Source organism: Cydia strobilella, chromosome Z (assembly GCF_947568885.1).
Source record: "Cydia strobilella chromosome Z, ilCydStro3.1, whole genome shotgun sequence".
In the NCBI taxonomy this organism is placed as follows: Eukaryota; Metazoa; Arthropoda; class Insecta; order Lepidoptera; family Tortricidae; genus Cydia; species Cydia strobilella.
This window is the reverse complement of record NC_086068.1, coordinates 21131555-21144965: the sequence shown is the minus strand read 5'-3', so window position 1 is coordinate 21144965 and position 13411 is coordinate 21131555. Positions and strand designations below refer to the sequence as shown.

Here is a 13411-nt window from a genome sequence, read left to right as displayed (position 1 = left end):
AATTAGGACTAACTTAAAAAAATGTGTGGTGTTAGGAAACCACGATGCAAGTAAAACTTTTTTCGGATTGTAGGCATTTAACTGAAATTTTCCGAAAAATTATATATTTTAGTAAATATTACCCACCAAAAACATTTTCATGTAAAATGTTGCCAAGACGAAACCATAAGGCTCACACTGTCAAAAAGTTATCAGATCTCTTATAGAGCCAAGCTTCTAACTACAAGCCCTAACTTCACAAACTCTACAGTCTACACATTAGTCAAAATATGTGGCTTGGGCGTTTCGTTACTACAAGAACTATTGTACAATAAATTTTCACCTGACGCCCATATTGTGACGGTAGCGAAACAGCCAAGCCACATTATTTTGACTAAGGTGTAGTTTGTGAAGTAGATTCGTAGGTCGCGTATAGCGACGCCGGACGCGACCTACGGCGTTTGTTGCAGACCAGGGCCTTAAGGCGATGTGAAAAACGACGTCACAAGGCGACATCATGAGAACGTAACGTGGGTAAAGAAGGTAAAAGGCACGCTGTAAAAATCTTAATGTGACCACTGGCCATAGACAACGAATAATTAGGTAGGTTACTTTAAATTAAATTGTCTAGTACCAGTAACACCACAAAAAAAATATTGGGGCGTCACAGAAGCACCCAAAACTGAAAGCCAGCGGCGGCCTGTGGCGCCCCCCGCAGCCTGCCACCCCGTGCCTGCCCCCCCTTGGCCCTAGGGTAAACACGCCCCTGTATTTAACATTGTGGCCCAATACATCAATACACCAATCTAAATCGGTAAACTACCTCTTTGTAACCGCGTTGACTGACGTATTATTAAATGTCACGAGTATGACACAGTGTGACAAATAATGAAGATTTTCAGTGTAGAAAGTCATCAAGTCATACCTTGCGATTTATGTTACAATCTTATTTAACCGCAAAAATATGGAAAGCAAGCAAGCCAATTCGGCTTCAAATGTGAACCGTAAACCGTCGAAAACAAAAACAAATACTAAAGCCACGACCACCACAAAAAATGCTAGCGGAGATTGTAGCGACATATCTGAAAGCTCTTCTCATACTCAGTTCTTTGTCCAGAAGAGAAAATTTGAAGCATACACGAGAACTACAAGGGATAAATATTATGAGATACAAGCTTCCTCAGATGGTTCATCCTCCGATAGCTTCGGCTGCATTTATGGCCCAGACGGAAAACCTTACACTGAGAGCGAACAGCTAAAAAGAGCTTTTCTTCACAAATTGGATCCTGTTCCAGTAGGTAATCGAGAAATTATTGAATCAATATGAGGAGAGTTTTTACAAGAGGGCTTATTTCTCTATGAACACCATACAAACGCTTGAAAAGACACTCCTCGTATGGTCAAGGAAATCTATAACCCTTTTATTTGGACAGATAGCGCTTTCCATCACCCACATACCATTTAGTACCGAAGTATCACTTGGTTATCATTTCGCTTGCGTGACTTTGTGTTGACCTACAAAACTAAATGTCGCTATAAAAACGAGTGTGAAGAATTTATACACACTACATGCGATATGATTTTAAAGTGCTTGCGCTACACATTTAGATGATTTTCTCATACCTATTTACTCCATTGTATAAAACAGGGACCGCAACCACTTTACAAAAAAATCCTTATTTTTTAATATTAATGCAAAACATGGGCAATACTCAAAAATTACTTACCTAAATGGAAACCTTTTAAAAATTGGCTATCTGCTTGTTAACAAACAATTCTTATTAAGATCAATACCCTGATTAAATACGAGTAACTAATCAGAGACTGATTGTGAGTGTGTCATACCTGTGACTGTGACATACCCACCTACGGACCAGTGAGCGGAATAGGCAGAGTATAAATACCTGCCTATTGGTAGAACATAGTCATAAAGTGGAGACTGCCTTGCGATAACATTTTTTTGCGAACGAACGAAGTCCCGGAATCGTACTAAATAATTAACATTGTTATAAATACAATAAAGTAAAAAAAAACAATGCACTCCTCGTTTTTGTCCAATACAAACAATAGGCGTAAAATAAAACAACTTTTTTGTAATTTTCTATATATATATATATATATATTTATTTATTTTAAATCTAAACACACATAAGCTCGCTACTCAATGTAAATACAAAATTATTCGAGGCGATAGGCGATCATAGGGCGGGCGCTTTCTTTGCCCAGAGGCTGTCTGGCGGTGCAGAGGGGTAACGCCGCTAGCGTCCTTGCGACCATGCCAGAAGGGGGTGATTTGGGGGAAGTCTTTTATATTTAAGGTTTAGGTTTAGGTTTTGTTTGTTAGCATATTAAGTTTAAATTGTACTTTGTTTTTATTGTGAATGGGTTAAATGTAATGAGTGTGTTTTAACAAAATTATTTAAATTACCTATATATATCAACAATTATATATTTGTTCTGAATATGATCCTGATTCTGACGACATTGACGATAAATAATTAAAATAATTTTGTATTTACATTGAGTAGCGAGATTATGTGTATTTAGATTTAAGAAATATATACAGAAAGTTACAAAAATATTAGTTGTTTTATTTTACGCCTATTGATTGTATTGGACAAAAACGAGGAATGTATTGTTTTTTACTGTATTTATAACAATTATTATTTACTTAGTACGTTTAATTTTTTTTATTGCGAGGCAGTCTCCACTTTATGAGTGTTCTAGCAAGTTTAGGTATTTTGTACTCTGCCTATTCCGATCACTGCTACGACTACGGAGTACGGACTGAAGGGCATGACGAAGTGCCAGTTGCACCATCCGCTCTCGACAGACTGATCAACGTCACCCCACCCGGCGCGCCGCGGCGGTTTACTATGAAACTTTCCATACAATATAATTTTACCAACTCTAACGATGACAAACAGTTTGATGCAACCATATTTTGGCTACGGAACCCTAAAGTATTGTTGAATTTGTCTCGACTAGTCCTTTACTGGAGTCAGTGTTGATTTTAGTTGATAGTAAGTAGTTCGTATTTAGAAAATAATGTCCGTTTCGTATTCCAACAAAAGCAGCTAATGATTTCAAGTCTCCCAAGGGTGCGGATTCAAAAACGGTGAATGTTTTACATTTTCAAGGTTTTCAGGGCTGCCAATTTAAAGTTGATAATAATCCATTTTATTCCATAGGAGTGTGCGTGTCGACAATGATGTTTGTTTTGTTCTTCCAACATGGTGGCCAGGCACATTATGAACTTTTCCTTTTCAGAAAAGGTTGGGCCGCCAGTTTGGAATCCAAATTTAACATCATATCCGAAATCCTTCTGTTGGTCCTCAGAGCAGGCATGGAACTCCTCGTGTCCGCCGGCGTACGGTTGGGAGATGGCGCAGAAGTTGCAGTTCTTGGTGACGGACGCAGCGCCCCTCCAACAGCTGGACCGACTTAATGCCCATCTACGTGACTTTGCTACCATTTCTCAACACGGATATGTATCCTTTGTTATGAGGAATGTGAAAAATTAGATTGGGCAGATTTATTTTTCTTTCAGAGCGATTATCACCGAACATATTATGTTTATCAAAAAATGGCCTTCAAAGACCCATATTTGTTTTGAAAGACCTATCGAACGAAACCCCACACTATAGGGTTGAAGCGAAAAAAATATCATCCCCACTTGTCGTGTAGGGGAGATACCTTAAAAAAATTTTTGTTATTATTTTACGACTTTGTCGGCGTAACTGATTTATAAATCCATGCCAAATTTCAGCTTTCCACCGCTAACGATCACGGAGCAAAGGCGCGGGCGGACAGACGGACTGACAGACAGCCAAACAGACATGGCGAAACTATAAAGGTTCCTAGTTACCTACGAAACACAAAAAACTGAATCGACTAAAAATACCATAACTAGTCTCTCTGTGAGCTGTAGAGTGTAGAGTAGACTTCGCGTTCAAAAATACCATATAGGTAATTATAACTAGTCGCTCTGTGAGCTGTAGAGTGTAGAGTAGACTTCGCGTTCAAAAATACCATATAGGTAATTATAACTAGTCGCTCTGTGAGCTGTAGAGTGTAGAGTAGACCTCGCGTTCAAAAATACCATATAGGTAATTATAACTAGTCGCTCTGTGAGCTGTAGAGTGTAGAGTAGACCTCGCGTTCAAAAATACCATATAGGTAATTATAACTAGTCGCTCTGTGAGCTATATAGAGTGTAGAGTAGACCTCGCGTTCAAAAATAACATATAGGTAATTATAACTAGTCGCTCTGTGAGCTGTAGAGTAGACCTCGTTAGTAGAGTAATAGTGAAAAGTACTTAGTTATCACAGTGAACTCACAATGGTCTCTGGCTCTCAATCGCTATAGACGCTGTTGGCGCTTAAGTCTTTTATGCGAATTTCCTAATTAAGTTTTTTTTTTTTTCAATAACTGGATCGACAAAAAAATTATAGTTATTTAATCATAAACCTGGGGGGCGATTTTTGAATTTCGACCGCTCGATTTCGTGTATTTCGTTCAATAAAATTCTAGTAATAGAATTGAAAACGAGTGGCCAATACCACTAGATTCCCAATTTATATCGGTCGTATTAAAAAAAAAATGCATTTCGTCATTTTCCACAGATTTTCGAGTGACGTAATCGAGCGCGCGAGATTCAAAAATCGGCCCCCGGTCTCAAAATTTCACGAGACTCGGTTAAGAATTGCGACCTGTAGAGGAGATAATCCAGACATATGAAAGCAAAATGTCCGAGTTAAAACAGAGACCTTCGCTAACCTTCGGTGAATTATAGAACCTGCTCACAAAATTTGCCGAGAATCGGTTGAGAAAGGGTCTAGCAGGCTAAGTGAACAAGAAGTGCCCCTAACGACGGATTTGGTCATTCTTTCAGGTGGTGTTATGGCAGGACCTAAGAACACTACGCTTAATATCAGTCCTCGATCTTCTTTTGTTTTCGAGTTAATCAGGATAATGTAAAATAATCAGCGTATCATTGAAAGTGTCATATTTTGTAAACTGTTCAAGTTAGATGAACAAAACAAAATTATATTTGACTTAATATAGACTATAAAATACATATTTTTAACTTGCATACTTCATTATAAAAAAAAATATTTTCTTTCTTTTTTTTTTACTTTTCGCGGAGGGTACACCTACAAAAAAAATATGCATGAGTAGCGACTAATACCCACTACATACACATATAAAAATATTTGCATAAATCTTCGTGCGTCATGTCAAAAAAAAAAACATTATCGAACAAGTAGTTACTAGCATATATAAATAAAGTACCAGTGCTGTGTGAAGATAAGTTAGTATGTAGGTATACAATCTCTTCTAAGAAACCTCGACGATGACATGTCAACATTGATAATATTTGACACATAATATTATCTGCATTTTTTTTTTGCATTTTGTGTTGGAAAATAGATAACATTAAGTGTCAGTCTTGTGAAAAAAAAAACCGGCCAAGTGCGAGTCGGACTCGCGTTCCAAGGGTTCCGTACATAACACAATTTAAACAATGGATTTTTCATGTGAAACGTGAGTGAAATGTCTTTAAAAAACCCGTAGGGGTCGGATCAAAAACTAAATATATAAGTCCGACTCACGCTTGACTGCACATTTTTAATAGGTTTTTCTGTAATCTATAGGTAAAGATCTATGTTGTGTATTTTTTTCAACATTTTAGACCCAGTAGTTTCGGAGATAAAGGGGGGAATGATCATTTTTTGCCTATTTTCTTGAATAACTTCTAAATTATTTATCCTAAAATTATAAAAAAAAAATATTTGAGATTCAAATAATGAGCTCTTTCATTTGATATGTAACACGATATAGTTTGACTCTTTATTTTTTAATTTTCTCATTTACCCCCCAAAAGTGGCCCCCATGTTTAAAATTCATTTGTTTACGTTACAGGTTCGTCTTTGGGTTGTGGTAAGTAGAGAGAGGGCCAATAGAGAGTACTCTCTCCAGGCGGGTGTTATGCCTGGGGACCGAAGTCCACTGAGAGGTAGTCAGAAGGAGTATATATAGTAAGCGACATTTGAAACTTCGTAACCGCGATGTAGGTTTCTAGCTAATTGCGTTCTAGCTCCCTAACGCCATCTGTTAGATGACGTCGACAGTGGCAGCTAGAGGAGACGCCACAGGGTCACAAACTTACATATGTATACGAAATTTCAACTTAATTGGTCCAGTAGTTTCGGAGAAAATAGACTGTGACAGACGGACAGACAGACAGACAGACGCACGAGTGATCCTATAAGGGTTCCGTTTTTTCCTGTTGAGGTACGGAACCCTAAAAGCATTAAAAAAAACCCGCCAAGTGCGAGTCGGACTCGCGTTCCAAGGGTTCCGTACATTACACAATTTAAACAATGTATTTTTTATGTGAAACGTGCGTGAAATGTCTATAAAAAAACCGTATGGATTGGATCAAAAACTAAATAATTAAGTCCGACTCACGCTTGACTGCAAAGATCTATTTTGTGTATTTTTTTCAAAATTTTAGACTCGGTAGTTTCGGAGATGGTCATTTTTTGCCTATTTTCTTGAATAACTTCTAAACTGTTTATCCTAAAATTGTAAAAAAATATATTTGAGATTCTCACAATGAGCTCTTGCAATTGTTATGTAAACGTTTTGTTTATAAAACTTTATTTTTTAATTTTCTCATTTACCCCCCAAAAGTGGCCCGCAGTTATGTAACTGACTGTATTTTTCTTCCCATCCATATTTTTAGGGTTCCGTACCTCAAAAGGAAAAAACGGAACCCTTGTAGGATCACTCGTGCGACTGTCTGTCTGTCCGTCTGTCACAGCCTATTTTCTCCGAAACTACTGGACCAATTAAGTTGAAATTTGGTACACATATGTAAGTTTGTGACCCAAAGATGAACATGTAACGTAAACAAATTAATTTTAAACACGGGGGCCACTTTTGGGGGGTAAATGAGAAAATTAAAAAATAAAGTTTGTCAAACTATATCGCGTTACATATCAAATGAAAGAGCACATTGTGAGAATTTCAAATATGTTTTTTTTTTATAATTTTAAGATAAATAGTTTAGAAGTTATTCAAGAAATTAGGCAAAAATCACCATTCCCCCCCCCCCCCCCCCCCTTTATCTCCGAAACTACTGGGTCAAAAGTTTTGAAAAAAATACACAAAATAGATCTTTACCTATAGATCACCGGAAAATCTATTAGAAATGTGCAGTCAAGCGTGAGTCGGACTTTTACTTCGTTTTTTATCCGACGCCTACGGGTTTTTTAAATTTTCACATAAAAAATACATTGTTTAAATAGTGTAATGTGATGTACGGAACCCTTGGAACGTGAGTCCGACTCGCACTTGGCCGGTTTTTTTTTGACATGACGCACGAAGATTTATGCAAATATTTTTATATGTGTATGTAGTGGGTATTAGTGGCTACTAATGCATATTTTTTTTGTAGGTGTACCCTCCGCGAAAAGTTAAAAAAAATGAAAATTAAAAAAAATGTTTCTTTTTTATTTTATAATGAAGTATAAGGACATGATGCAAGTTAAAAATATGCATTTTGTAGTCTATTTTATTATTGTCAAATATAATTTTGTTTTGTTAATTTAACTTAAACAGTTTACAAAATATGACACTTTCAATGATATGCTGATTATTTTACATTATCCTGAATAACTCGAAAACAAAAGAAGATCGAGGACTGATATTAAGCGTAGAGTGTTCTTAGGTCCTGCCAGTACACCACCTGAAAGAATGACCAAATCCGTCGTTGGGGGCACTTCTTGTTCGCTTAGCCTGCTAGACCCTTTGATATGTAGAGTAGAACAGCCGGATACACGAAATAATTTTGGCCCATGATAAATCGAAGACGCTAAGGTCCATAATATATGACACGTAATTTTGTTTTATAGACGTACTCATAATGAAATTCCTTATGTTGTATTCAGAGAATTGATGTCCTTGACAGTGTAACCGTAATACTAGACTTTCTGGAGGCAACGTACATAAAAGAACCCAGCTTACGTGAAGGTTTTGTGTTGTTATTGAAAAACATACGCCAGCCTATTATATTGAATAGAAACGTAGACTTCGAAAAGTTTTTTGATAACGTGACTAAATATATAGGGTTTATAGGTGAGTGTCTACTGTGTCTAGAACTTATTTCTTGTGATATTAATTTCAAAGATTGCTCAAACTTAGATCCCAATACATACCTACCTATATTAATTATAGTCCATGCTGAGCCATCGGCATAAGATGCTGATTTTTGCTTGACCGCCCTAGAGTCGAACCACGGTAAGTTTTCGAGCCAAGTTATGCGTCAAGTAGCGCTCCTATGAGATACCTAGTATACAATTGTCGAGTGGGTGCAAACTTAGCGTGGTCGGACTCTAGTAGAGAGAGAGAGAGAGAGAGAGAGAGAGAGAGAGAGACTTTTATTTGCATACTAGTGTTATACATGGACATTGGAACCCGGTGGAATCACCACCACCGTTAAAATATTTTTTTTACAAGGGGGCCAAATCATTGTATAACCCTTCATGCTTTTTTTAATACTACGTCGGTGGCAAACAAACATACGGCCCGCCTGATGGTAAGCGGTCACCGTAGCCTATGGACGCCTGCAACTCCAGAGGTGTTACATGCGCGTTGCCGAGCCTAACACCCCGCACCCTCGTTGAGCTCTGGCAACCTTACTCACCGGCAGGAACACAACGCTATGAGTAGGGTCTAGTCACTAGACTCTAGTGTTATTTGGCTGCGGTTTTCTGTAAGGTGGAGGTTAAGGTTAAGGTTTTCTGCTTACTTCCCTAGTTGGGTCCCTAGGTGCTCTAGATCTGGAATGACATCCGCTGTGCTGTGCCCTACCACACAACGCGGTATGACATTCACAGTGCCCCTCCCCTACCTCTCTTATGGACGTACTTTAAGGACATATCCGGATCCAACGTACTTTAAGGACATACCCAGGTCCAAAACCGGGTGCTAATATTGATATCCGAGCAAGCAAAAGATTCCAAAATAGGGACCTTGAGCGTTGCGAGAATTTCAATGCACGAGTGTTAAACAAACTTTGCTCCCGAGTAAAACACAAAAAGTTTCACCACACTTACGCGAGGAAAATACTAAGTGTAAAACATTACAAATCAAATGAACGTTATGTATAAAAATCCATTTATTTACATACAATATATTATATATTATACAGTGGTACTACGTAAACGAAATTAATAACTAACTTAAATCTAAAATGAACGTTATTAAATATTTATTATTCAAAATCGTCGCTTTAAAGTCAATTCAATAGAAACCAACATGAACTAATAAGCCAACATGAGCAAAGTTGTCGTTTTGCCAAATTTTGCCACCGGGTGAAACTCAAAAATGTTCACGTCACCAATGCGAGGAAAATAGTAAACGTAAAATATCAAACAGAATTAAATCCAAATGAACAGTATTAAATATTTTATCATTCAAAATCATCATTCAAAAGTCAATTCTAGTAGCCAACATAAGGAAACAACTCAAAATTTGCATCAAATTACTTTGCGTCACATGTGGATAAAATGCAACTTTTGGGTAGGGTTACCAGATGTCAGGAATTTTCCTGACGTCAAGAATTTTCGCCTTTTGTCAGGAATACGGACGGAACACGAAAATGTCAAGAATTTTTCGAATCAATAGACTTTTTTTATAAAGTACATTTTTATATATTTTATATACTTTATATATCCAAAACAATGTAAAAAAAGATAAATGAGATCCACTCAACGTAGTCAATAACTTCGTAATTATTAATTACCTAACAAATCTTTACTCAGGCATACATACATAAAAGTTTTAAAATCATGACTAATATTCGCATAAATAGGTATCCCCTGCCTCTGTGATTAAAAATAATGAAGCAAATCGTCTTGTTTAATCAGACAGATGAGTGTCAGGAAAAATATTCGCATTTTCGGAATTTTCTCAGGAAATTGAAAACCTGGTAACCCTAATCAAGAGAGCCTTTACCAGCTGGTGTGGTGAAAATATTTTTAACTAGTTCTAAACGATACTTTTTTTTTAACATGCTAAATATTTAAAGTTATTTTGCTTTGTGTTACAACTCTCTTTATTCACGTACTGTTTGAATGAGACCGCGGTTATCAAAGAGGGTTAATGAGGCCAGTGCCACTTATACGAGTCGAGTACTCAGGGGAATATTACTCCTAATTTAGAAGCTCAATCGTTACGATCCATGGGCATGACTGCATTATTTGACTACCAATATTTGACCCGAGGGGGCTATTATATTCAATACATGCAACTCATACTATTAGGGCGTCTATTGATAGTTGTTCAATAAATTTATTAAGCTAAATTAGTAGCATGTTTATGATTATAAATGTAATACCTAGTATTTGATATTTATCCTTTAGATATTTTTTAGATTGACTCTTTTGTGCCAACATATGTATATCATTAAGGCAGCAAAGCGTAGTCACAGTTACATTGTTTTGATTAGAGAAGCCAAATGGTTAATAAATACCTACTTACGAACTGAAGTGACAACAAGGCTAAATGCAATATTCGGTATTTGGTTTAGCGATCTAACTACTCTTGCCTAGAAAAAGTCAGGTTGTATCTGTTGTAAAAATAAAATAACAAGTTATATATGTATGTTTTTCCACATTTTAACTTATTTCCTAGTTGCGAATGACATTAAATGTGCCACTCCTAAATGCTTAAAGGTTGTCTATTGCTGGGTATGGAAGAGGACGAGCTGTTTGCCGTAGTTTCTGACGCGTTGCTGTGGCACCTGTCAGCGCCGGACGCGCGGCGGCCTGCACACGCGCTGCCCCGCCGCGCGACGCTGCTGGCGGCAGCACCAACGCTCTACCACGCGGCCGCCAGGATGCTGGCAGTCGCATCGTCTAACCGCTTCCCCACATTCTTGCAGATGTCTCTATTATTAGCTGCTGCCTCGCAGGAAAACTGTAAATAATAGTTTTGCATTATTTAACATTATAGTAGGTAGGTACAGTAGTATGCTCCGAGGAAGTATTTGTCCGGGTGTTGTCGCCTTTTTATGGTTTGTTGGACTGTTTTATTGGTATTAACTGACACATGGTCTAATCACTCTAATCGATCTTTATAAGTACCTACACCCGATGACCAGTCTACCGAAGAGCTTATTGAAAATGTCCTTGTCCCTACATTAATTAACAATTTTATTATACAACGGCTAATAACAACTAAAACAAAGTTCTGTATATTTATGATTGGTGAATCCATGCGAAATTATCTACCTACTTATTAAATATAGTCTTACAGGTATGTTATAAGATTTCTACTTCCGCGCGGTGTGGTATCAGGCTTTGCATTCATGATAACAGGTCAGGTCTTAAATTACGTAAATTACGTAAATCTAAAGAAACTAGCGTACATATCACGTCACGCGTTATTTAATACGGTAAATTATAAATATTCATCAAAATTATGCAAATACATTTTTACTTTCATAAAATAATGCTAAATGTTACTTAGCCTACCGCAAATATCGAAAATCGAAACTTCTTTAACTGCCTCTCTATTACTTGATTAGATAAGGCAGAAAACGAATTTATTGTCGATTTTGAATGTTCGAGGTACGTAGGCCCTCAGGCTAAAATAGTGCTGTGTGTACTTAAGAAAGTACCACTTTGACAGTATCAACAAGGACGATTTTTAATTAGTGCACCAGTAAACACCCTGTTGACAACTATGAAAGTGGTCCTTTTGCCTGAAACGTCACAATCGTATATCCAGGTGTGGAGCTGCTCAAGGAGAATATATTAGAAAATATATTTTACCGCTTCAACCCATACTTCCCCGAGAGAAAGTTGCCGGCGTACGACATTAATCCAGCCGATCCTCAACACTACTATGTTCAATTGGGTACGTCACTTTCGAAATTCACTTATGAATTATGGTAATCAGATCAGGTCTCGCCGACGGTTATTAACTGCACCGAATGTTGCACTAATTATATAGCCATTATACCTACCTAATGGAAAACATTGTAACGGTGCGGTGTTACTTATTAGTCATATAACGTTATGTAGTCGTCAAAATGCGATTCATAAAAAAATCAATGGGGTTAGGTACCTGCTATACGTAATTCTAAAATAATTTCATGTTATTATATGTCTTTCCCATCATGGAACAATGGTGTTCCGGACCTTTGGGAGGCGTGTGCGGAGTCGAAGCCAACACGTAGGGCCCTTTTGACACTTTAATGAAATGTAAGGGGTACACCGAGCGGATGCTGCCCTTGCCCGTGTCATAGGACGCACGCAGAGTTAGCACCCGCCAGAGTCATGGGTGTAAGGACTATTGAGAGTTGATGGAATCTAAAATGAACTAGGTTATTGGGTGAAAGCGATGGACTAAGTACTGAGCTATGAGATTAAAAACCTGACGACTGCCTAATAAACAATATGCATTCTTATTTACGGTAGACGGTGACTCGCCCTCACAAGATGGGCCCCACAAAAAGCGACATCTAGGATGGCTCAAGGGCAACACCGGTATGAGCAGCTCAGGGGTGTCGAGAGGTGTGCGCCGCTTTCTACCCAGTGGTGCCAACTTGCGTCTTATGCATCTCACTTCCACCCCTGGAGCTTAAAATAGCTCTATCATGTTATTATATTATTACAGATTTTCGCAGAGATTATTTTCAATAATTTTATCTGACAATCAACCAACTTTTAGTTATTCTTAAAGGCATACCGATAAGCGCTGGTGGCCTAGCGGTAAGAGCGTGCGACTTTCAATCCGGAGGTCGCGGGTTCAAACACTTATGTACGAAATATCATTTGATATTTACCAGTTGCTTTTCGGTGAAGGAAACATCGCGGGAAATCGGACTAATCCCAATAAGGCCTAGGTTCCCCTCTAGGTTAGAAGGTCAGATGGCAGTCGCTTTTGTAAAAACTAGTGCCTACGTCAATTCTCGGCATTAGTTGTCAAAGCGGACCCCAGGCTCCCATGAGCCGTGGCAAAAATGCCGGGATAACGCGAGGAAGAAGAAGAGAAGTTATTCTTAAAGGCATACCGAATGATGTAGCAACTCGTTAAGTTTAGCAAGTTTATGTTTCGGGTGCCCCTAATATGTATATGTGCCATAAATATTTTGCGTAAGAAATTAGCTACAAAATACACGTATCTATACCTATTCTAAACTTCGTTAATATTTATATCTTATAGGCTTAGTCATTTTGGAGTGAACAAAAAAATTGAGAACAGGATTTTTTGTGTATTTATCTATTCATGATTTCATCAGCTCAATCAGTATGACATGACTACATATTGCGCAAATAAGTTTAAGTGATTGATTAAAAAAAGATAAAAATAGAATAATAAAAGATTGTTAACCAAGGGATGAAAGGCAATGAT

General features: G+C 37.6%; 1 protein-coding gene across 1 annotated transcript in view; it reads left to right on the top strand.

Moving 5' to 3' along the window:
- Positions 1 to 902: 902 nt before the first annotated feature.
- LOC134754180 (uncharacterized) overlaps positions 903 to 13411 on the top strand; it is a 52059-nt gene continuing 39550 nt past the window's right edge. Inside the window, exons 1-5 of the mRNA XM_063690310.1 lie at positions 903 to 1277; positions 3319 to 3470; positions 7939 to 8125; positions 10726 to 10971; positions 11783 to 11911. Coding sequence (XP_063546380.1) covers positions 944 to 1277; positions 3319 to 3470; positions 7939 to 8125; positions 10726 to 10971; positions 11783 to 11911 — 1048 coding nt within the window. The 5' untranslated portion in view covers positions 903 to 943. The remainder of the gene's footprint in view (positions 1278 to 3318; positions 3471 to 7938; positions 8126 to 10725; positions 10972 to 11782; positions 11912 to 13411) is intronic.